The sequence below is a fragment of the Mercenaria mercenaria genome, chromosome 17 (assembly GCF_021730395.1).
Source record: "Mercenaria mercenaria strain notata chromosome 17, MADL_Memer_1, whole genome shotgun sequence".
NCBI lineage: Eukaryota > Metazoa > Mollusca > Bivalvia > Venerida > Veneridae > Mercenaria > Mercenaria mercenaria.
Genome location: NC_069377.1, coordinates 49,191,202 through 49,218,048, shown reverse-complemented (window position 1 = coordinate 49,218,048; position 26,847 = coordinate 49,191,202). Strand labels below are relative to the sequence as shown.

The following is a 26,847-nucleotide window of genomic DNA, read 5'->3' as shown; positions in this document are numbered from 1 at the left end:
ACAGTAAGTTGACGTGCAGTGCGCAAGACCCAGGTCCGTAGCTCAAAGGTCAAGGTCACACTTAGACGTTAAAGGATAGTGCATTGATGGGCGTGTCCGGTCCATATCTTTGTCATCGATGGATGGATTTTCAAATAACTTGGCATGAATGTGTACCACAGTAAGATGACGTGCATGCGCAAGACCCAGGTCCGTAGCTCAAAGGTCAAGGTCACACTTAGACGTTAAAGGATAGTGCATTGATGGGCGTGTCCGGTCCATATCTTTGTCATCGATGGATGGATTTTCAAATAACTTGGCATGAATGTGTACCACAATAAGACTACGTGTCACACGCAAGACCCAGGTCCGTAGCTCAAAGGTCAAGGTCACACTTAGACGTTAAAGATCATTTTTCATGATAGTGCATTGATAGGCATGTCCGGTCCATATCTTTGTCATTCATGCATGGATTTTAAAATAACTATGCATGAATGTGTGACACAGTAAGACGATGTGTTTCGCAAGACCCAGGTCAGTAGGTCAAAGGTCCTAAACTCTAACATCAGCCATAACTATTCATTCAAAGTGCCATCGGGGGCATGTGTCATCCTACGGAGACAGCTCTTGTCTTATCATTTTTTTGTTGATTTGTGATAGAAGTTCCATGAAAAATAGGTGTAGGAAAAAGTGATGTTCTCTAAAGATATGTAAAGACGACCTGAAGTTGTCGTTTTTTATATGAAACAAAGAAGGATTTGAATTACTGACCTTTAACCTATAACAAACAACATTTTGAATATATAGGTTTTAGCTCTTATGTAATACCTGATGAAAATCAAAAACCTTGATAATTCCTCTTTGTTGATTATAGTATATTTCTTAATTCGTACAAAGTTATTTAAGAAAAAGCGTAGGTGATGAAACCAAACTTAACGCTGTTACTTGATATCCTGTTTACAACATATCATTTTATTTTTGCTATTGTTTATTGAAAATGGTATGTTAGAAACCGATTCTGTCACTGATTGTGGACTGGTGTGGATAGGAGTATCTGACTTTAGGTAACAAAATATTTCCATCTTGCACTGCTACAGCCAGTGAAAGAATTCAAACATTAATTTCAGTATTTTAAAATACTAAGAATTCTTGGCCTGAATTCTTGAATTTCACTCTTATTGCTTAGCAATAAGCTTTTGTTTCATTGCTTATAAATTATTAACTGTTAGAACGTAACAATAAAATTTCAAGGGTATCTCGTTAGACGCAGTTGTTTTCAAAATTTTCTATTTTATGATATATTTTGGAAATTGAAATTTATGCCAGTCTGTGGTATTAGATACCCAAGTTGAGCATTTTGTTTTGTAATATTTGGATATATAGCAACATGAACTCTGTCTTGTTTATAAGATGTTTATGAATTTTTATGGGCATGTTTTATAAAGTCAACTACAGGTTTGACAAGTTGTGTGAAATTGCAAGCTCCAATCTCCTTGGCTGCAAAAGAATGAGAGTTTTACATGGTGTTGTCCAGGCTTTTTATACTTCTTCCGTTTCATAGGTCTTGACTTAAGAAAATCATGACAAACTTGTCAATGTTTTTTGTGAAGTTTGGTGCACTGACAAAATATGATGTAGTGATATATAGTACCATAACATTGTAATAATTTGAAAATGTGAAGTTGTCCAGAAAAAGGTAAAAAACGAAATTAGTGACATGCTGCCTGGATCAGTTTTTGATAATTATCTGATTGGAGCATTATGGGAAAATATCTTATGGATTTTGGCATTTCTGGTGTTTTGCTGGCAGTATATATATGTTGATACAGGTAAGTTTAATTATATTGGCTCTATATAAAGTTCATTTTTCATCGTTATCAAGATTTTCAAAATGTATCTCACTGAAAGGTACAGAAGAAACATCTTTAAGCTGGTCCGGCTTGGACACATCTACATAGATGAAAAAAGCTCAAAATTACCATTTTGATGCCCATGTCCTGTATTGTAAGTGTGCAGTTAAGACACCTCATGTATGAATACTAGGTATACTCCTTGATATATTGGTTCAATATGCATCCAAGGCACAATTGCCTTGTTGTCTAGGATCTTAGGGTAATCAAAAGTAAAAATTTGGAAGTTAGTTTTGATAAATAGCACCACTATCATGTTCAGTCATAATATCCATGTTATTCAGATGCCATTAGGCCTTTTGAAAATAACATCTAATCTTCAGAATTGGAGGTAAGGAATTTCAATTAAAAGAGAAACCCTTTTGGGCATCATGATAGGCATGATAAAATGTTCTTTCATGTCAGCATAGTAACAAACTTTTGATAGCATTTCATCATAAAGGTAGAGTGTTATGCTGTTTCAGTTTTGTTTTGATTTATAATTTATGTGTGGATATAGTTTTCTTCTTGTTCATCAGTCTGCCCATCCGATTTTATGTCTGGGGTAATATTTTACACCGATGGATGTTCTTATAAAGTGGACTTGAAGTCTCCTTATTTCAGTGCACTACCTGAAGGTCAAGGTCACATCTAAAGGTCAGATTCTGTATTCACTCCATATACCATAATTATATAATGTTCAATTCATCAGTCAACATTCAGAATTTTGATTCCATTTCACTGAAGATGGCAGCAGAAGTTCTTGGATTGGCTTGATGATGACATGCAGTTGTGTAGGCCCAAGGGCAAGGTCACTGTATTGAAGATAAGGTTTTTGAGCATTTCACTCAGATATTGTCCTGCATAATACTACCAGTAACATCAAATCATTACTTTATAATCCTCTTGCAATAGCCTATATATGCAGTGGTAGCCCGCTTTGAGTGCAGGAGGTTGTGGATTTGCTTCCCGGCTGTGTCATACCAAAGACATGAAAAATAGCACTAGAAGCTTCCTTGCCTGGTGCTCAACATTAAAAGGAAATGGTCTAGGATTGGTCAGCTTGATTTTAGTATGATGTGACTGAGTGGGGTATCATGTCACATATGTACAGGGTGATGTTCCACGAAGGCAACACTATAAAGTTTGGCATTGTACTCACACTCTAAACCTGAGCATTTAACACAAACATTCATTGACAAATACATATTCCACAGGAGTAATTCATTGTATCTTTTTCAGGCCACAATGCTTATTTTTGCCCCATTTTGCAGCATGTTAAAAGAAAGTACTCAGGGATAGATCAAGTGCATGGAGGGAGTGGGTGATTATTGTATTTCTGAAAAACCTGTTTAGTTGATGAGCAATAAATGTGATTGTAGTTAACAGATGTTTCTAAATATTCTCTATTTAAGATGCTGCACCAACAGTATGCTTCATCTTGTACCTGTCAAAATAATTTATTTCTATCATGCAAAATGATTGCTTTGGGTTTTGGGGGAGATTTAAACATGTACTTAGTTCACCTGAGCAGACAGTATGTTATGACTAATTAGTTAATTAATGCCATATTCTCTAAAATTGCTCTCAGAAGAAAGAATGTTAGCCTCGTCAGAACATTCCTCTTGATACACTGGAGAATTTTGTAGTGCCAAAATAACTCATTTGTGGGTAAAAAAATAATGTTTCAGCTTTCATGCTGGTCCGTCACTGACCAGACTGTTAGAAAGGTTTTTTCTGTAACTTTTTTGGGGGATATATTAGTGTCAGCTGTTTGTGAACATTGTATGTGTAAAGAAAAGAAATTCCTCTAACATTGGTATTGCTCGGACTGGTCTCCTAGTTTTTTGCAGTCAGTATTAGACAAAATAGATTAGATTTATACCGGATTTGTCCCTTAGATGAAAGATTGGAAAATGCACTTCTGGTAACTCTTTTAGAATGTGATTTGAAGATCATCCATCCACCTGGTAGAACAGTATAATAGCATAACTCTATAAGGGCTACCAATCCATTGTGCTGTTAAAGACTGGAATGAAAATGTAAAAAAATATCTGCTGAGCCATAGCAGCATTGTCCAAAGTTGTTGGCTGGGAAAGTGCCTAACCAACAGTCTGACACTGTTACAGTGTCATGATGAATGGCCCTCAGTGATGTTACAGTAGCAAGTATATTTTGCTTGTCTACTGTCAAGTTTGTCATTCTCCTACATCTGGAGTGGTGATGTTATTGCAGAGAGCAAATTGATCTGTTGACATCAAACATGTGGACTGTGTGCTAGTCTGAAATAATCAGTCCTTGTCCCCACAATAGTTACGATCTTCTTCCATTGGTGTCCTGTTTCTTCTGTTCATTCCTTCTGGACACACCAGAGAGCACTGTTCAAAAGAATAGATTCTTTTGTGTACTTGTTACATTTTTTGTCATTATTTACTTTTTCACTCACCAATTTCTTTTCTTATTATCATTATAAAGGGAGGTAATCTGTTTTCAGATTGTCTCACATTTTATCACCATTACCTTGTTCTGTGGAGAAAGTATGTCATAAAATTTGTAACAGGTTGTCAGATGTTATGGTAAAAGAATGTAATCATCTCCTTTTCCACTAATACAAGTTTATAGAGCATTATTTAAGTTTGAAATAGACTTGTTACATTTAGATTTCTCATTTAATTGCGAAAAGGGAAATCTTGTCGGATACGGTGTCTGTGTTAAAAGAATTTTTTATAAGTTATAAGAGATGTTTAATATCTCAAGTGTATGCATTTCCAAAATGAATTTTTAAAGGAACGATTATCACTTGATAGATAAATAATTGAACCTTGTTGCTGAGTATTTCTGAAGGTATGTGATGGACAGGTTTGACCAAACAGGTGATAAGCCTCGGACACTTAAGTTTTTCTGCTATAAAAGTAAATGTGTGTGGGCCAAAAAAGTTATTCTGTGGTTTGGATTAATATGGCTGGCATATAGGATTATATGTTCACTAATTAAAAATTATCAGTGTGTATGTGTTACTAAAATGCCATAAATGACTGGAAATTCACACAAGGGAATGACTGAAAGGAAGACTGTTCAAATAGAAAAGGAAAATTGTTGATACAATGATATCCTAAGATAGTTAACATGATAACATCAAAGACATTATTTTTACGACAGATGCTATATATTGTCACCACATGATTTCAGTGTCATCTGGTGAATGTGACATTAGAGGCTCTTATAAAAATATAAGCAAATTTTGGATACCTTTTGACTTACGGAAGTCAATATACATTTTGGTATCATGTGTATGTTGGTCTTAAAAGCTACTGTTTAGTGCACAGCTACAGTTAAGAAGGATATTAGCCGAAGTTAGGCAGGATTATTTTACATTTTTCAATCAATATTAATTACCGCCAGTGAACAATATAGGCAGGCTGATTAAAGAGGGAACCTGTCAGAATGTTACCTGAGGTTAGACCTAAAGTGACATTACTACATGTCCGAAATGCATGTCACCTGTCAAGGCAGACAATAGTAAAGTGTTAATTAAAATCTGCCAGTGAGGGAGAATTAAGATGGTGTTTAACTTCATTTAGACATTCTGATGGATTATTCAACTTTTTTTTCCCCCTGTGTGTATTTTTCTGTCTTATAGGATTCATATATAAAGGACTAAGAGACAGGATTTTCCCTTTTGTCGTTCCTTTTTCTTCTCATTGTTTCATACTGTTAAATTAATGCATAGACATACAATTCATTAAGATGTTGAACATTTCTAAGTGATTTTGTTAATACAAATGCCTGTAGGAAGATGAGAGAATTTGCTAATTCAATTTATTTTATAAGTTAGTTACTTTGCATAGAAATAGCTATAAAAAATCAGATAAAAATTTTCATTTATTGTGTTTCATAGTATTTTGCCTTCACAGCAGGAATATTATTTTCATAGGAGGATACAAAGAATGGATTCTATTTACACAGAGACAGGCTAATAAGTTTATCATAACAAATCTATTCTGTGGATTCATATCATAATTAGTAAGAAATTAAAAGGGCATTCTCATAATCTATGAGTGTGTAAGTTATTTCTCTGTCAATTTTCTCAGACTGTAATCTTGTTTCATAACAGCAGGGGATTTATTTGCTGCAGCTCTGTTCCCTTTAGATTCTTATCTAAAATAGGCTTCTGAAGCATTGATGTGATTAGTGATAAATTGATAGTGTTACCTTTTAGTCACTCCAGGTGTGTCTGGGATTAATTTTTTGGTGCAGAGTGTGATTAGTGCTATACCGCAAGTGTCCTTCTGGAAGGGAGAAACTTTTTTTCGTCATAAATTTTATTTTATTAAATTTTGACAGGTTTCATTGTGTTTCCTGTGTTAAGAAACATTTTCAAGATTTTTTTTCGACTCCCATAGAAAAAATCAAGTGGCTGGGAAAATAAATGAAAAAAAAAATCAAATGAATGATGGGAATTATTAGTTGGAACATGGAACTTTTTGTTTAATTGTGACTCAGAATATAACATTACCTGATAAAATAGGATCTGGAATTTGTCAAAGACTGGTATGACATTCTACCCTTGAAGGGTTCTTCATCAAATTACCTTTATCATTCCTTTATTCTCTGTTATCTATAAGTGCTGGCAGATGATAATTCGGCAGATGTAAAAGGTAGTGAAAAAACATTTGGTGTGTTGGGAATTTATAGACCAGGAATATAAAGTTAGGGAATTCAGTTCAGATAAAGACTAAATAAAAATAGCTTCGGATTATATTAAAGAATTTCTTTACACTAGGAATTCTGGAAATTGCTTTATTATTGATTAAAAGGAGAACTTTTTTTCTGTAATTCTTTGAAAGTTCAGAAAACAAAGAAGTAGAGAAAATGGTATAGTCACTACCAAGTGTGCTTATTAAAATTTCGTGAAAAGTTCAAACTTATTTTAAAATTAAAGTAAGTCTGAAAATTAAAGCTGTGAAAAAATGAATGGAGATACTGAAGTTATGGAACCTGTTGCTGTGCCAGTGGCTAGGGGGCACGGGTCCTCTCCTTGTAAATCACCATGGTATGGGACCTATGTTCGTAGACTTAGTGTCACTAAGGAACCAGGGAAAGGAATTAATGTAATGGATTTATACCCATTTTCAAATCCAGGTAATATTTTACTCTTTTGAATACTGATCATTATAGTGTCTCTATATATGATAAATTATCTGGTAAAGTTTAGTGGTGGTCTCTGTATGATAGTGTTTTTGGAATGTAAAAGGACAAACCTATTTTCACAATAGCACACCTTAGAAATGTTCTCTTAATACGAGTGTAGACTTGAGATCTCTTGGTTTTTAGTTTGATTCCACCCCCCCACCACCACCCCTCAAGTGTGGTGACAATTTTCCTCATTCTATGAATCTTGTAGAGAAGTTGTAATTTACATGCAGAGAACAGATTACGACTGATAGGAATATGATTTCTCTTTGTTGTAGATATACCAGCGTATTTCATGTCAGTTCTTTGAATCTTGGAATGAACATGTGTCAACAACATACTGACAAGTGGACTTAAAGTCCAACTAATTTGATTATAAAATTTGGATGGTTGTTGACACAGCAAATTAGATTATATTTTGGCAATATAATGGTATATTATGCCCTCAAGTTTTGAAATTTGTGGTATTTTATCAGTGAATTTAGCCCTAATGGCATGTGCATGTTCTTGATCTGCTTGAATCATCTTTAAGTATTCAATAAACTGCAAAATCATTTCATTTGGTGGGAAGGAAACTTCATGTTCTTTTGCCATTTTTGGCTATTTCATGGGAATATAAATTCATGGATTTCAACTTTAAATATAAAAGGAACAGAAAATTGACCTATTTTGACATTGTCCTTATGCTTAAATATCATGGATTGACTTGACATTGAAATCCACGAAAATTTGTCCACCATGAATATTCATGACTTTACAAAAATCTTGTTTACTTTTTGGGTGAAGGTATTTTCTTGAGATAAATCTTCTACCTAACAAGTTCAGTAGATTTTATGATACAGTTTTATGATGTTTTATATATGTCTGATCTAGTTATATGATGGTAAGAAATCATTCACTGACACCAGTTTTTGCCCTTGTCTGACCATTTTTAACGCCCAAGTTTGCTTTCATTGCAGTTTTATGAAGTTGATGGTTGTTTTTATTCCTAGGGGTTCAATTATAAGGAGCTTTTCGACTTCACAGCAACAACATTTTATCTTGTTCAATAGATGTGTGGTATTTCTTTTAAATATTGACATATTGCACCAGATGTCACCTCATATATAGTTTTGCAGTACTGAGAAAGATGTTGTCTAATATAAAGCTGTCCATTTCATGTTTTGTTATATGATAGATCACAGATTGTCTCCAGCTTGATCTGGTCACATGTTCATTACATATATAGAACGATGAACCGTGGTAAATTAGACGATAAATCAGAAGAAAGCCTTGATTGTTTTCATTCTGACATGCTCATTGACATATTTTAATAAATATTATGCTGGACTTCATATTCCCGAGGAGTAATGAATCGGGCGGCAAGCGGCAATTTGACGTCATAATTGAAGTCATAATGCTCTCTTACCCATCCGCGCGTCGAATGTTGTTTATCGCAGAGTATACAGAGCTTGAATTCCTTCTTTGTTTAACTGGAAATCAAATCGAATCATGTTAGAATATATGATAGATCACAGATTGTCTCCAGCTTGAGATGGTCACATGTTCATTACAATTATACAGGATTTCATTACCTTTCAATTATACTTGCCAAAAGTTGCCAGTATTTTTGTTTACATTTTGGCATTTGATATAAACCATTTATGAATTGTCGTACCTCTGACAGTGACAAGGGCTTGAACTCTTGTTTGCTTGTATATATCTAAAGGGAAGTAATCGTGCAGAGATCTAAATCATTAAATTTTGTTTTAACTTTAAATACAGAATTTTAGAAAGATAATGACCTCTGTTCACATTCTCACAAAAAAACACGTTTTGTTTGAGTTGAAGGAGGCACTTACAACAATAAAAGTCTTAATTTTATATTAGTGTAGTCTCTCTTACTGTCAGTCTGACTATCAGTATGGGTTATTTCATGGTTCTGATATTTTATAGTTGCCATCCCTCTGATGGACAACAACCATGCAAAACAGTGTCCTAAACATGAACTTAGTTGGACCAACTTGTCAGTGTGATGAAATTGGAGTTCAGTGACATCATGGTGGGTGTATCAGTACATCTCGGCAATCATATTTCTATCATTATTTGACCAGCTGGCACCCTCTGGAATACAACAGTTGCTATTTCTCTTATCTGTCTGTCTGTCTTCACTCTTTGATCAGGTCCAGTCATTATTTTATCATACAATCTCTTTAATATTTTTGGGAGTATTTGCCATAACCAGAACAATTCTGTAGGTGAAAACATTAGATATTGAGTCAGTGTTGGTTTGTCTGGACATCAAGTCTTGTTGTTTTGGATGATTTTATCTTGCAAATATATTATTATGAGTCTGTCATGCATTAATCATAAAGTCATCCTGAGTTCAGACCAGTTAGTGTTTGGCGGCTTCACGCAGAGAATGATTCCTGCATACCAACGTGAACATATTTTTATGAAACATTCCCCTGTACAAGTAACTTTGTGAAAAACATGGAGTGGCTTTCTCCACTGGTGCCCAGTATTGAAGTCTGTTGCTGTCTTCTTGGGCTCAGAGAAGTTAGAAATTTTACATATATTGCTAAAGGAATTCACATGTTTTTATTTTCCTATTAGTACTTGGTGAATAGTTTCAAAAGTAAGAATAATTGCCGTAGTTGTTTATTTCATACATCAAAGCTTAGAAGGTCAAATGTCTTTGTAACAGTTTTCAGTAAACACTGAATAAATCAGTTATTTTAAAAAAACATTTACACAAAGATTTGGGCCTATAATGTATGATATATACTTTTAAAATGGTAGGTGTGTGGATAGTCTTTATGTTATTTCACAAAACTTGACATCAAGATTTATTATAGTCCAGCAATCTGGGGGTTTGGAGGAGTAGTGTCCCTTGATGTTGATTATGATACTAAGTTGCACAATCCAAAAATGTTTGCAGTTTTGTTTGATGAGTGATTTGTTTTCTCTTTTCAGAAAATGCCTTGAAAGTAAATGGCACCAGGTAAGAATCATAACTTTTCGAACTGAGATTCAGACATGAAGAAGTATAAAATATTTTGATTATTTTGTCAAGCAGGCTTTAATTTAATGTTTTTGGTCTGGTTTATACTAGCAGTTTTCTCACAGCTACAATACTGATGTAGTAGAAGAACTATATTTTTTCAAGAGATGCATTTATTCGTTCTCTTAAACTCGTGTGAGCCATGAAAGCATCATACTAATATGCTTGCAGTTAATGGTTATCATAATCAACCCATGAATTCATTAGCCTATTTTAGTCTGCATGGGAATATGACTGGTGTCTAAAAATATCACTAAATTTTGCTAAATAAAGTTTGAAACTATCAAAATATAGTTCTGTATTCTTCAATTTTTTTCAGTGACATCAGCGAGAATGGAATATCTGAAGAAGATGCGGTGAGAGATCCAAACATTTTCCGCGAGACACACGAAAAGGAGGAGGTATACATTCTGATGATCTGGTCACAATTTTTTTCTCATTGAGTGTGAATCATTTTGAAGCAGGGCAGGGGTAAAAGAATGTAAAACTTAAGAAACTTTGTGGGAAAAGGTAGCAAAATAAATCAACAATATTCTTTGAAAAAATAAAACGGGATGATGATTACATTGAAATAAACACATTAGGAAAAGTGAGAGAGTGCATTTAACAAAAGTTCATCATCTTGAAAATTCATTAATTTCATCAGTTCATTGTAGAATAATGACTGAAATATCAGCGTCATTACAAATGTGGTTACACAGGCTTCTCACTGGTGTGAATTTTGAGTTTTCTTTTCATTTTCTTTTTTTTTACCTAGCAAAGTAACACTCGTGTTCTAACCTCAAATTTTGAAAGTTTCACGTTTTAGACCAGGGGATCTTCAGTATGTAAATTCCAACTGTTTTTCCTTGCATGCTTAAATGTATGGATGTTGTGATTTTGACATTGATTTTGATTTTGTTACAATTTTTCTTTCAATTCAACTAATAAGAATGGTTAGAAGCTTTTCCAAAGTACATCAGATTCCGTCTTCAATCACAGCAAACACCATCATTCATACAGCTGACTCTTTTCTTAAGCTAGAAATTAACACCAATTTAGTTTTAATGTTTTCACCCTATTTTTGTGACTGGTATCAGGATATAGATTTCATACATCCACTTGTCCTCCCCTCACCCCACCCCCCATCCCTCTCCCCCTAGGGAAAATTACCATTTGACCCTACTTGACTTGTGTCTTTGTAACTTGAAATCCAACCAAACAAAACATGTGGGGAAGTTGTCAGTTAGTGAAAACTTGCAGAGAAGCTATTAGTACTAGTGTGGAATACAGGAAGACCACTTGTTAAAAAACTGATTGCCGTTATGTAACTGCATTACAGTGAAACACCTCTCACTCCAGCCTCATAGGCTCAAGCACCTGGGCTTATTTGAGCAGTTCATGCTTTCTTTGGTAAATCTAGTGATCTGCTCATCACCTTGTGATCTTGAGCAATCAATGTTTTACATTTTTGTTATAAAAAAGTTATTCTAACACGACCAGCTGATAACCTACATACTTGAACTATGCTGCACGTGCACTGTGTATGGCTATTCCATTTATACACTGCTTCTGCCTTCTTGATATATTCATACGCATAAGAGCTCCAAACTTGGGTTATTCAGCGATAAACCTAATTTTGATTCTTAAATTCATGCTACTCTAATAAAAAATGTACACCAGGCAGATTGGGAATAGATTTATCACCATTGTGTGATGGGACTGAATCTCTCTATTCACTTAAAATGATAAGATTTGAATTTATAAATAGGACAGAGTGGGTAGTATTTGCAATGTTTTATTTTGGAATAAAGCCAAGCACAAATTCAAAATAATTGTGACTATTAATCTGTATCCTGCCCTGAAACAGAAACTCGCAGGTTTCACAATATGTTTTGCGAATTCTTTACATGTAGAAATAACACTTTATCATGCTGAACATGATTTATTCTGCCTTTGCAACCAGTGTAGATCATGATCTGCACTGTCCGCCATTCAATCAGAATCTTTTTGGTTAGCACCCCTTTTAACAGTTAATGGTACTGTCTAAATTGAAAGATGGACAAGTTCATTATAGAAATTTAGCAGGATAAGGGATAAGACTGCTAACCATGAAGACACTAAATAAAACCTGCGTGAAAATTTCCCTATGCAATGTAGATGTTCCTTATGTAGATTAATGGCCATGTTGTGTTAATATTTCCACAAATAGACCAGAGGTCTTGCTTTAATTCGTGGCATTCACTTAACCTTTAATAAAAAAGCAACTTCATGAAAGCATTCTTTTTTGTTTCACTGTACACCAGCTTACATGCACATTGTAGAAATCACTTTGCACTTTATACCAGAGCTACAACAAATTCTCCTAATTATTTGCACGATACATGTGGAATGGTTTGATTTTTTAACGAGCCCGCTGGCGGTGAGCTTGACATAGTTGTCACAATGGCGGTTCGGTGTATGTGTGTGAGTCCGTGGGTGCATGTGTGTCCGTCCGAGTTTGTCCGTGCTGTAGCTTACCCATGGATGAAGGGTTCTTAAATAACTTGGCACATATGTTTGCCTCAATGACACGGTGTGTTGCGTGCAAGAACCAGTTTGTTAGCTTAACGGTCATTGTCATACTTTGAGGTCAAAGGTCAAAACCTGGTGCTGGCTGTAACTCAGCCATGAATTGAGAGATTCTTAAGTACTTTGGCACAAATGTTTAGCCTTGATAAGATGATGTGTCATGTGCAACAACCAGATTGGTAGCTTAAAGGTCAAGGTCATACTTAGAGGACAAAATTCAAAACTTGGTTCAGTTTTCCTTGTCCGGGCTGTAACTCAGCCATGGATTAAGGGTTTCTTAAATAACTTTGCACAGTTGTTTGCCTCAATGAGACAGTCGAATGCTCAAGGTCACACTTAGGGGTCAATGGTCTAAAGTTGATGCAGTTTCTCTTGTCTGGGCTGTGCCATGGATGGAGATGTTCTTAAATAACTTGGTAGAAATGTTTGCCGCAATCAGTTCTGTCACTGCCAAAAAGTATCATGAATGTTAGTCCTTTTGACAGCTGGCGGGCTCGGCATGTTGCCTGTGGGCATCTATTATTTTTTTTACTGCATATCTATTTTCTGTTGTGTTCATTTTATTTTGAATTTTAGTTGAAATCTGTAGTTACAGTTACTAGATAAAAAAAATACAGATCATATGTTTTACACATTTCCATCGTGCTTTCTTAAATTTTCATATTTATAATACCCAGTTTCAGATTTTTCATGTATAATTTTATTATGATCTATTGATTTAGAAAATGAAAAGAGGTTATTTTCAGTTTTCAAGTTTAAAGAGTAGTAATTATGGTTACTTTGTTCAAAATAACCTGTTTAAAATGAAGATTGTTTTAAATTATTAGTAAAACATTGTCTAGGATTAGATGATATATTTAAATCGCAATGTATTACTGTTGCCTAAAAACAAAATTAAAAATAAAATTACATGTTTTTGACAAGCTGTAGTCGATATTTTTCAGGTTCATTTTGCTGAGATGAACAGTGTCCGTGAAAAGTTTGAGTCTGGAGGAAAATCAGATGAGGATCAAGCACCTCGTAGAGTATCCGTCAAGGACGAGTATGACCAAGGTGGTGAGTTCGAAAATGAGCCAGTGCAGAATCCTGATGTTGTTAAAGAAACAGATAGACCAAAAGAAGAATTACCTGAAGTTGGCAGTGCAAAAAGTCTGGTAAATCGGTTCAAATCTATTCAAGAAGAAAAAGCACAACCAGTAGCTAGCAGTAAACGGCCATCACCACCTCGTGATTCAGAAAAGGTTGAGTATGAGAGTCAGCCAACAGAGCATTTGCCACAATACGAAGGACAGACTGAGTCTGGTGTTTTCGAAAGTGAACCAAAAGGTCATGAAGATGTTGTAAGGTCAGGTGACCTAGCAGAAGATTATAAACCAGAAGAAGGCTCGGCTAAAAACATTTTGAACAAATTTAAAGAGATTCAGACTGAATCAAGTCAGCACAAAGTACACGAAAAGCGTGAAATTACACCGGATAGGTCCGGTAAAGTGGAATATGTAAGTGAACCACGTGGGGAGCATATAGTATACAATGAAACACAAACTGAATCTGGAGTGTTTGAAAATGTGCCAAAAGAGGAAGAGGATGTTGTTCGTTCTGGCGAAAAAGCAGATGAAATTTTACCAGAAGTCGGTATGGCGAAGTCACTTCTGTCAAAATTCAAGCAAATGGAAACAGAAGTAGGTCATAGGCCACCACCTTCACCTAACAAGGAGAAACCTAAAAAGGCAGAATTTGTAAATTCACCAAGGGGTTACCTAGAGAAATATGAGCCACAAGTAGAAGCAGGTGAGTTTGAGAATAAGCCAGCTGATAGAGGGGAGGTTGTTCGATCAGAAGATCATACAGAAGATATCCTTCCAGAGGTTGGAAGTGCTAAGAAAACAATGGAAAGGTTTCGTGAGATACAGAAGCAGTCAAGTTCACCTGTAAGTTCAAAAGCAAAAGAAATCACACCACCCAGAGAACAAAGCCCAGGTCGAAATGTTGCAGGTGTTTTTGAGAATACACCAGCTGAGAGAGATGATCTAGTTAGGTCCGGTGAGGTTCAACCAGACGAATTACCAGAGCAAGGTACTACTAGGAACATTCTTAATAGATTCAAAGAAATTCAAACAAGTGGGTCACAGTCTAGTTCACCTGGTAAAAAACCAAAAGAATTCACTCCTCCACCAGAGGCAGGTGTTTATGAAAACAATCCTCAAGAACATTTAATAATTGAAACAAGGCAAGCGGAGAGTGGTATATTAGAAAGCACACCAAGTAAATCGCAAGCTGATGTAGCTAGGGAAAGGGAAGCAACCCCAGAATCTGAACTTCCTGAGCAAGGATTTGCGAAAAATCTTGTCTCTCGATGGAAACAACTAGAATCAACTTCCAGTAGTGCCAAATCAACATCATCCACGTCGCCTAGGTTTAAGGAGTTTACACCTCCGAGGGACAGTAGGGGTCCGTTGAGTCCCAAATCCCCAGCGGGCGTGACTAATGGCGTTCATCCCAGTGATCTCCCAGGACAGTACCAGCCACAAGAATCTACAGTCATTCATGAAAATAAACCGGAAGTAAAAGAAGATGTGTATCGTGAGGCTGACACAGACTGGACGGATGGAATGCCGGCACCTAATACAACATCTTCGATGCTTCAGAGATTCAAAAGTATTCAAGAAGAAGCAAAGATAAATGAAAAGACCCCTGAACCGATTCATAGAAAGGTGAGATTATAATTTCTATATATTGTTATAATTATAGAGTTTGGTTCAGAACAGATGGAATACTACACATTTAGATTTAGATCTGCTTATGTGTATAATTTAGTTCTTTTCTCCAAAATTGTGTACGTAACTTTTGTTTGCTTCGTCTGCTTGTATATAACAAAGCTGTCAAATTTAGGTTGAAGGAGTTGCACATTGTCAAAAAGAAAAACTGAGAGGTTGAAAAATGTGAAACAAATTTGAATAAGTATTATTTCATCTGTATGAAAAGATAGAAAAAAAAACATGAAAGAAATGCATGGACAGTGCATGCAGTTAGTTTTGCATTCTTTTACAAATTTTGTTCATCTGATAAGCAGAAAAAATCCTTGAAACTAACTGCACGCATGCATGCCAGTAACATCGATCTTTGTTTCTAGTGAAAAAAATGATACCATGTTTTCTTTATAGGAATTTCTGTAGCTCAAGGCAGCAGCAAAAATGCTTTCATGGTATAGATCGAAATTTATATTATTTTGCTCTCTTTTTTTCAAAGGAAAAAAGAAAGGTTAGCATTTAGAATTTTATCACCTCACTTTGTGTAGTATGATCAAAGGGAGACTAGCAGTGTTTCCCAGTTTTCATATCTATCGCAGTTACCTCCCTTATAATCTCTTTGTACCAGGCACACTGAATATTTTGCACAAATCTTGTATGTAGTAAAACAACACTACAGATGATTTCATTTAAGTTGAAAAAAAAAAATGTACTGTATATATGTGCTTAGTTTACGGTTCATTTATGATATTATGTTTCTTACGTATATTGCAATATGTTTTACAGACAAAGTTGTTTAAATGTAACAAAAACCAGTTTGACAATACAGTATCTTTAAATTGCATCAGAAAAAGAAAAAATAAATAGCTTATATTGTGTTATACGTCAGTTCTGTGCTATTATTGTAAAATTCTGCTGTTTCCGTTGTTAATAATGACGGTGATTAATTTCCATTTGATTACACATTTGCCAAAATGCAATTTTGTCATTTCCAGACAGGTTTTCTTGACTGCAGGAGAATGCTGAAGTAGAATACAGAGAATATAAAATTACAGTGTCATTACGCCTTTTCTACCTTAATATGTCGATTATGATGTTCAATTTACAATCTCGAGTTTACTTGAAATAAGTTTTCAAAAATTTTTATTCTAGTTTACTCTAAATAAGTTTTCAAAAACTGTTTGTTCTCTATTAATTTGAATTTGCATCTTACATCTTAAAACTGTTTGGATGCCCTATATTAGTGACATAATTGTTTCAGGCCTGTTTCATGACAAAGTTCAAACTTAGTATATAGGGTCCATTTACATTAATATTTCAAGTGTGAAATTTGAACTTCTATTCTATCATTGTTACATTAGTACAGATTATATTAAAACTTTATATGAATGTGCCTTGTACAGCTACAGACAATTTCAGCTGTTTAGATTAAACAAAATAATGGCAAATTTATGGTGGCACAGAGGTGACATAGGAAATATTTTATTTATCACGTGCACATGTGTTAGCTTCCACGTGCGAACGTGTTAATTAACATGTGTGCACGTGATAACTATCACATTTGCACGTGGTAGCTAACACGTTTGCATGGGATACCTATTACGTTCGTATAGTAAATATTTTATTTATCACGTTCGCACGTGATAGCTATCACATTCACATAGAATATATTTTATTTATCATGTGCGCATGTGATAGCTAACACGTGCGAATGTGATAGTTATCACATGCACACAAGTTAATTAACACGTTCGCACATGTTAGCTAACATGTGGGCACGTGATAAATAAAATATTTCCTATTTTCCCTCTATGCCACCGTACAAATTAAATATTTAGCTGTCATAAGTCTAAAGTGTTGATGAAAATAGCCTCTAGTGTTTCCAGATAATTTTCTTAGGTGGTTCATTTCAATCTAGAACTATTTTAAGTTTCAAGAAAAAAAAACCTTGCCTTTGAGTTGTAAAATAAATTTAATGGAAAAATATTATGTTCAAGATATAACAGTAAGATTTATGAAATTTCATGAAACAGGCTATAGCATTGTATGTGTTATTAATGAGTAGGTTGGAACATTCCTTTCACATCTCAATCTTGACACAATCTGATTTTTTCTCATGCTTTTCAGAAACCCTTGTAGATCAGAAACTTATATCAAACTTCTAACTTTCTTGTAGAAAATTGGCATTATATTGAAGGCATAGATTCATGTCATTTCAAAATGGGAAAAAAGTTAGAATTATTCTGGCTTTCTGCAAGGGTTTGTTTTGATGTTCCTTACAACCAGGCTTTACACAAGGTTTAGACATAGTGGCAAGTACATGAGTGTATTTTCATATTGAATTTATTAAACGAGTTGAATAGGGTGATAAAATAGGAGGCTCTGTTGTTTAATAAATTCAATGTAGAAAGACATAAATGTAATATTCTTTTTATCACATGTTAGTTTTTTTCCCTGAAATGACTGAAAATTTCTTTTTGTACCAAATGTTAATTTGACCAATGTTGTCAACATCAAACTATTTTTTATACTGTGCACAATGACTGCCAAAAGTAAACTATGTGTAGATAGCAGTTCTTGCTTGAACCAACTTCAGTCACTGAAGGGGATTCTTTATGGTGGAATACTTTTTGCATTACTCTAATATATCTCGTGGGTTTATCAATGTTTTACATATAATTCTGAACTAGTTATTATTTGATAATTTTACATCATTTATTCAAAATCTCAGTTGTTTTTAAAAAAGATTTTACAAAATCATTGTGTAAATTAAATGACATCACCTTTTGGTAGACGATAAGGCTATCCCTTCAGGTGAGCTTTGCACCTGTGTTTCAAGCAGCCCAAAGTCAGTACATGTAGTTACAAATGTTCAGAAATATATGTTTTATTTGCTATACATGTGATCAGTGTATTTTATGTACATTCAAGGACGATTCCCAACCCCCTCAACCAGACACCGAGGTAATCACACACTACAAACTTACTTTTTACCAAATATGGTCATATATCAAAGCTTTACTCTGGGAAGTTGAACAGTCTTTATGCAATACTATTGAAACAAAGCTGACCCTTAGTCATCTGTGTTTAGACTATGAATTAAAATGCTAAATTTCTATTTGTGCCAGTAGTTTTGAAATCACCAGAGATTTTCATGAAATTTTTCTGAAATATAGCAAAGTTTTAACATCTGAAACCAGTTGTTTAGCAGTTTGATATCTAAATTTCAGTGTATTTACCCATAAATATTTTTAACATTGTAATATAGACGTGTTTTGTTTACGTAAAAAGAAATGGATCATTTTGCACTTTCAGTTTTTGGGGATTTTTTCTATATTGTTAGTCATGAACTGAATTTTGATTTAGTTTATAATGGAAGATATTTTGCATTCATACCATTTTGAAAAATTGCAAAACTACGTTTTATGCATATATTTAAAACACAACCATTTGTAATGTTCAACTTCCCATAGTGCATCATCCTTGTAACCTGTAATATAATTTGCATAGTTTACCGTCCTGCTAACTTACACTTTCTGTTAATTTCACCGTTATCTTTCATTATATTGCAAACTTTGTTAAACTTTCATTTTTGATTATTCAATGTGTTAATTGCATGCCACATTTTCACTGTTAGTTTCAATCAAGTTTTCCATTTTTTTATCTTGATCAGGCTGGGATCCACTTGATACACAAGATTTAACTTGAATAGGCATACCTCTAGATTTATGTCAACTTTTTTTTCAAATTAAAAGTAATTTCCATTGCTAGTTCCTGTAATTACAGTTGAACCTGCTTTAGCTGGCACCTGCATTAAGTGACCACCTGTATTAAACAGCCACCTACCTTAAGCAGTCAGATTATGACATTCCTTTGGCTGGCTGCTAAGTACAGGTTTGACTGTAAGAAGTTGATGTTTCAGCAACTTTTAGTCAGTGTTTATTTATAGAAACTCGTGTATAATCTGTAGCAGAAAAGCTCACAAAAAAGCCTTGTTTCATGCAGTAGAAATGTGATAAAGAATGTACAGAATTCAGCAGCTGTACTATATGTATCATACTCATAAACTACTGACTTATTATTAATTAGAATGAATTATGAGGTTAATGAACAGTTAGTATGTGACATCTGGTCATAATGTAGTCTGGCTACCGACTAGATAATCTTAATTTATTTTTTAAAATAATTTCTGTCATATATTCTGATCAATCTTTCTTGGCTCTGATTATCTATGTTTTGAGAAGAAAATTGACATAATTATACAAAATTTGAATGGCCTCAGGAGTTATCTCCTGTAGTGTAATAATCGCCCAAGGGCTAAAGCACCTGAAAGGTGCCAATAACATGTGCATGGCTCTTGTGCCATTGACACTTGAGCAGGTCAACTGGTGATCATAAACTTGTTTCTATTTATAGTAAGGTATATAAGTGTTTTATACATTTTGAAAATTATAATATTCTGACATAAATCTAGAGGTGGGTCTCTTTCATTTTTTGGGGACCTGAGTATAGTAACTTTCTTAGTTTCATTTGTTAATTTTCAAAAAAACTTTTCTTCATGATTGTGTAACCAGAGTTGAATTTTAAACAACACTTGAGATTGAGATGAGTTTTTTTTTGTCTTGTTGATGACCTGTAATATTGGGAAGCTGGTCCATGTTTCCTCCTGTCTTGGAATATTTATAAAGTCATCAATATTTGACGAAGTTTCATTGGACATGATTCTAGAATTGTATAACCTTCTTGACAATAGAAATAATGAATAATTGATTTGTGTATAGAAATTAGAATAATAGTCTAGCTTTAACAATTATACTAAGCTAATACAGTATACCAATAGTTCAATAATTTAACAATATTTTGACAAAGTAGCAAGCAGTATTGGCAGTAATATCTACATTTTGTTATCGAAGGGAAATAATCACAACAAGAAACACTATTTTATAATGTAAAAGATTTTTTCCCCTTAATTATTTTGGAAGATGGGGAGCCACTTGGATTTACCCTTGTCCGAATGTCTGTCTGTTCATCTTTCGAGATGTCACAATCTGCCCATCCTTCTGGACTGTGTTGTGCATATCTCAAAAATGGTTAGATCCACAGTCATCAAACATCATATTGTCAAACAGAATCATTGTTAAGTTGTTAACTTCTGGTTCTGTTTGGGATTTCACTCTGTAATACCAGAGTTATGGCCCTTGACATTTAAAATTATGCATAAAAGGCTTAAAAGTTTTTGTCACATGTATCTCAAAAAGTATTTGACCAAGAGTCATGCCAGTATAATTGTGAACCTGGCGTCTTGTTTAGGATTTCAGTCAGCCACGCCAGGGTTATGGCTCTTGATCGCCAAAATTATACATAGGGGGTGTTTAATCTGTGTAAACATGTATCTCTGAAAGTATTTGACTTAAGAGTCTTGAAACATTACAGGATTGTTATTCAGCATATGAAGCTGTGCACCTTGGGTTTCACTTAGCCAGAATAGAGTTATGGCCTTTGACCTAGTCCAAAATATGCATAAAGGGCTTTAAGTTCTCAAAGTGTATTTGACCTATAGTCCTGAAACCACTAGTTGAGATTGGTAAATGTTTGTGGTGGTTTTTCTGTTTAATGGTTGAAAAGTCAAGAAACTTGATGACTGCATAGACATTTGAAACTGGTGAGCAGGTCTGGGAAATTCAGAAAAATTTGTGAATAATCGACCATGTAAAGTTCAGGTAGGATTTTTCAGTCGGGCATAAACAAGTGACACCTGATCTGATGGGTAATAGATGCCAGAGCAACCTTCCCTATAGAGTTATAGGTCCTCTTTAACAATAGTATCCTTTGTTCTGGCAACATATGTTATAAATATTTCATATGTAAATTCTGATTTAGTTTCTGTGTGGTATGTATATTAAATTTTGATTTTTGGCAGCTCAAAGTGACATTTTTGTAATTGTATTGTACTTCTTCTTAAGTGTTTGCAGCAGATGTTTGTCATTGATTGATAGATTGGAAAACAGAAAATGTTGAAGGCAGTATTAAATGAAATTTTATAATTCATAGGCAGTATAAGTAAAAGGTTCACTAATTGGAGTTTAATACACCAGAAATCCAGAAAATATGTTAAAGCTTGAAAATTTCTAGTCTGTCAACACCTGCCACAGATTTTTATGCTTCCCGAAGGGGAAGCATATAGTTGCCGCTTCATCTGTCTGTCCATCCGTCTGTCCTGCATTTCTTGTCTAGAGTATTTCTCAGCAACCACTGGTTGAAATTTAGCGAAACTTCACAGGAGCTTCATTATCAACAGGAGATGGGCATTTTATCTTTCTGTTCCGGTCGAATGATTTTTCACCCAGTTATTGCCCTTTTAATATTCAACAGTATTATACTATAGTAAATTATTGTCCGGAGTATTTTTCTGCAACCACTGGTTGGAATTTAGTGAAACTTAATAGGAAGCTTCTTCAGAGGAGATGCGCATATTATCTTTGTGTTTTGGTCGGGTAAACCCAGTAATTGCCCTTTGATTATTCAACAATAGTATACTATAGTACAATTCTTGGTTGGATGATTTTTCTCTAATTATTGCCCTTTGATTAAACTATAGTGCCATCATAGTCAGGAGTATTTCTCAGCAAACACTGCCTGGAATTCAGCAAAAATTCATAGGATGCTTCACTCTCAAGACTAGGTGCACATATTTCTTCATTATCGGTTGGAATGAGTTTTCAGTGAGATGTTGCCCTTCAAACCTGTATGTGCCCAGTCAGTAAATTCCACTTTTGTTCTTTTAGTATGCAAATTACGGGGAGCATCCATCGGTTTTACCGATATTTCTTGTTTGGGAATGTTAAAAGATCAGATAAACTGTTTAAAGGGCAGAGAATTTGATCCGTCCGTCTGATTTTGTCCGGACCATTACTTTGACATGCATGGACCAATCTTGTTTATATTTGGCATGAATGTTTACCTCAATGAGAAGGAGTGTCATGCGCAAACCCCATGTTCTATCTCAAAGGTCAAGGTCACAGTTGGGAGGTCAAAGGTCAAATTGTAGTTTGTCCGGAGCATTTCTTCTTCATGCATGGTGGGATTTTGATGTAACTTGCCATGAATGTTCACCATTATGAGATGGAGTGTCATGTGCAAGGTTTAAGGTCAAGGTCACCCTTAGACAGCTGGCGGGCTCGACATTCTGCCAGTGGGCATACTTGTTTGGAAGTTGTCAGTTACTTTTTTGAAAGTTGTCAGTTACTTGTTTTGAAATTTGGAAGTTGTTTGAGTTACTTTTTTGGAAGTTGTCAGTTACTTTTTTGGAAGTTGTCAGTTGTCAGTTACTTGTTTGGAAGTATTTAGTTACTATTTTGGAAGTTGTCAATTGTCAGTTACTTGTTAGGAAGTATTCAGTTACTTGTTTGGAAGTTGTCAATTGTCAGTTACTTGTTTGGAAAGCTCATGTTTCTTGTTTCAGAGTTGCTTGTTACTTGTTAGGAAGTTGTTACTTAATTATAATAATAATAATAATAACTTTATTTAAAGAAGGTAACACATAAAGATATTAACAGTGTTAGAACATATTAAATATCTTAAATTTCAATGTGGCCTTCTGTAATATTACACACAAAAATAGATTAAAACTGATTATCTAATTATAATATAAGATAGAATTAGAATGATGAACATTTAAATACAGCATTCACTCTTGACAAACACTCCATTTACTTGTTTGAGTTGTCAGGTTATAGTTTTCATAGGAAAAAAACTTGTCTCTACCAAACTGTTAAACATCACACAGACATAATGATAGAATAGCTATTTATACTTTCATAAAACTATTAAAGAGCTTTTAATAAAACAACATGATTTATGCAATTTTTTAATAAAACTGGCAAAGTTACATGATTTTTACAGGTTTTTTAAAATTGCTTTCCTCTAAAGATGAATGTGTTTTACACTTGAGGCTTGACAGGGTTTTCTGGAAATATAAGCCTTTGTATTGCTGTGAGGCAGATACCAAAAACAAACAAACAAAAAAAACTTCCTGGTATTTTGACTATGCTACATCAGAAATATTTAAAATGAAAATTTTTACATGTCATCGTTCCCTGATCAGATGCACTAAAACTTCAAATATTTGCTTCTGTGTTGAAGATTACATCTTTTAACTACTAGCAAGTCATTGTTCATTTCCTGAGTATTTCTGGCCATGGCAGGAAAATGATAGGGTTTCAGGAAATGGTGTAGTGAACAATCAGTACTTTTAAGTGACTTTTTAAGTGTCTTAGTACTTAATTATTGGGACATGTTCAAATATATAATCAGTTTTACCATCAGTTAGGATCAATATGCTGTAAGATAGCTGTAGTTTGAACTCTGTAATATTGTCAGTAATTAGTGCCTATAGGGAATTGTAATTGCACCATTTAGGATAATTATGGTATGTATTTGACTCTATAATTGTCTATTGAAGAGTATTTATAATTGCTATAAACTGAAGTAATTTTGAGTTTAAACTTTTATTTAGATGTTCTTGTGTCTTGCTTTGATGTTGCCATGGTCAATGAAATTTTATTTGCCACAATGACCATTCATTAATTAAAGGCTGAGCTTGATTTACTTTTTGTGTATGCTCACAGTTCATACGTTGCCCTGTAAACACCAAATGCTTTGTTAATAACAACATAATTATTGTGCCTTTAAGGTGTACAGTACCAATGTTGGGGTTGTACTTTCGAGCTGAAGGGTCAGCGATTAGTGTTCTCCAAGACTTTTAACCAAACATGGTATTTTTGTTTGTATTCCAATCTGATTTATGTGAAAAACCTGTCACTTGCATGCTGAGTTATATTAGCACACAATAGGAGATAATATTGGTGGTTCAGGTAGGATACATTGCAGCTCAGTGGTCATGGTCTCAGGATTTTCCCACAAATGGACTCAAGACCGGTTCACACAAGATACCCGATTTAGCTGAAATGAATAATTTGAAAGTCCTATATTCTTAGGGATGGGTGACTGGGGGACTACAAAAAGGAAACTTAAAAGTTTTGGTTCTGTCATCTTTTAAAAACTCTATGCTGCTTTGGTTTTTTCTTTAGGTAAAGTTTGGCTGTTTTTATCATAATTGAGCGGTACCATGAGAAAACCAACGTAGTGGATTTGCGACCAGCATGGATCCAGAACAACCTGCGCATCCGCGCAGTCTGGTCAGAATCCATGCTGTTCACTAATTGTTTCTCTAATTGCAATAGGCTTTGAAAGTGAACAGCATGGGTCCAGACCAGACTGCGCGGATGCGCAGGCTGGTCTGGATCCATGCTGGTCGCAAACCCACTATGTTGGTTTTCTCATGGCGCAGCTCATATATATCAGGAGTTCTATAGTTATTAGCTCATCTGATTTTTTGAAAAAAAATGATGAGTTATTGTCATCACTTGAGCGGTTGTCGGCGTCGGCGTCGGCGTCTGCGTCGGCGTTGCCTGGTTAAGTTTTATGTTTAGGTCAGCTTTTCTCCTAAACTATCAAAGCTATTGCTTTGAAACTTGGAATACTTGTTCACCATCATAAGCTGACCCTGTATAGCAAGAAACATAACTCCATCTTGCTTTTTGCAAGATTTATGGCCCCTTTTGTACTTAGAAAATATCAGATTTCTTGGTTAAGTTTTATGTTTAGGTCAACTTTTCTCCTAAACTATCAAAGCTTTTGCTTTGAAACTTGGAATACTTGTTCACCATCATAAGCAGACCCTGTACATCAAGAAACATAACTCCATCTTGCTTTTTGCAAGAATTATTGCCCCTTTTGGACTTAGAAAATCAGTTTTCTTGGTTAAGTTTTATGTTTAGGTCAGCTTTTATCCTAAACTATCAAAGCTATTCCTTTAAAACTTGCAACACTTGTTCACCATCATAAGCTGACCCTGTACAGCAAGAAACATAACTCCATCCTGCTTTTTGCAAGATTTATGGCCCCTTTTGGACTTAGAAAATATCAGATTTCTTGGTTAAGTTTTATGTTTAGGTCAACTTTTTCTCTTAAACTATCAAAGCTATTGCTTTAAAACTTGCAACTCTTGTTCACCATCATAAGCTGACCCTGTACAGCAAGCAACATAACTCCATCCTGCTTTTTGCTATAATTATTGCCCCTTTTGGACTTAGAAAAATCATTTTCTTGGTTGAATATTATGTTTAAGTCAACTTTTCTCATAAACTATCAAAGCTATTGCTTTAAAACTTGCAACAGTTTTTCACCATCATAAGTGGACACTGTACATCACGAAACATAACTCTATCCTGCTTTTTGCAAGAGTGATGGCCCTTTTTAGACTTAGAAAATCATGGGTAGGACAATATTTCTATTATACAAAAAAAATCAGATGAGCGTCAGCACCCGCAAGGCGGTGCTCTTGTCTAATATTGTCTTCTTGGTGGATGTTCCATCTTCTTGAACAAAATTGTACACATACTGTTATATTTTATGTCAAATGTTTTCTCTTGGTGATAAAAAAGTAAGTGATCCTTATAATTTAGTGTTTAAATGGTCTAAAACGTTGACATGTGTTGCCCATGTCAGTGTAAAATTATCATACAAGTTTCGTTTTGTCATACTTTACCCTTGAATGGGCACCACCCATCCTCTGTTAGTTGTATTATTGCGATTATGACATCAAAAAGCAAGTACTGACATTAATAGTGTGAAGATAAAAATCTCCCGACAGCATTCACTTACACCTGTCCCAACCGTCTTATCACGGCTGATTAGTTGTTTTTCCCTTCACCTGTATACATTGTGTTATTATTACTTAAGACATCAGTACGCTAATTTGTCATTTTCCATTGTATTCCGAATAGTATTGTTTGGAGATGAGGAATGTTGTAAAATTTAATTTTTTTTAAAAAAAAAAGGAATATTCGTGGACTTTTGGTAAATTGTAATGTACACGAAAACTGTGAATTGTTTAGTATTGGCCTAAATATTGGCCCAGTCATTGTGTTACTCATGTGTTCAGACATACTCCAGCGAGCATGTGGTTTACAACCCCCAGTTGTTTCACTGTGAGCATTCATTGAGATTTGTTCAATGAAACAAGACACATTTTAAAGTGCTGACTTGTAAAAATATTTCTTTTGTGGATCAGTATAAATACTATAAATACAATAGGAATTGAAAGATCATTTACTACAGTGGTTTGGACAGTTTCATAACACGTGGCTACAGTGCATGTATAATACATTTATACAGTTTATGGTAGTAAAATGTTACAAATATACGTGTAATGTATATCGGGTGATATTAGTGTTGTAAAGAGGAAATTAATCATAAGTGGCGCAGCTTTTCAATCGCCGTTTCATCGACTGGATATTTCGTTGTCATTGCCGACATACAGGACTTTGAAGTTTGCCTTGCAGGCAGATCTTTTGTGTATTTCCTGCTTTTTCATGCTAATATT

At 34.5% G+C, this 26,847-nt stretch overlaps 1 protein-coding gene across 12 annotated transcripts in view; it reads left to right on the top strand.

The window, feature by feature from the left end:
- LOC123536284 (protein P200-like) overlaps window positions 1-26,847 on the top strand; it is a 132,448-nt gene that overhangs the window by 90,307 nt on the left and 15,294 nt on the right. For 9 of the 12 annotated variants that reach the window (XM_053528114.1, XM_053528119.1, XM_053528113.1 and 6 more), the window contains 4 exons: window positions 10,017-10,044; window positions 10,424-10,505; window positions 13,599-15,365; window positions 18,333-18,365. In XM_053528114.1, coding sequence (XP_053384089.1) covers window positions 10,017-10,044; window positions 10,424-10,505; window positions 13,599-15,365; window positions 18,333-18,365 — 1,910 coding nt within the window. The remainder of the gene's footprint in view (window positions 1-10,016; window positions 10,045-10,423; window positions 10,506-13,598; window positions 15,366-18,332; window positions 18,366-26,847) is intronic. The other 3 variants (XM_053528120.1, XM_053528115.1, XM_053528116.1) reach the window with 2 other exon arrangements.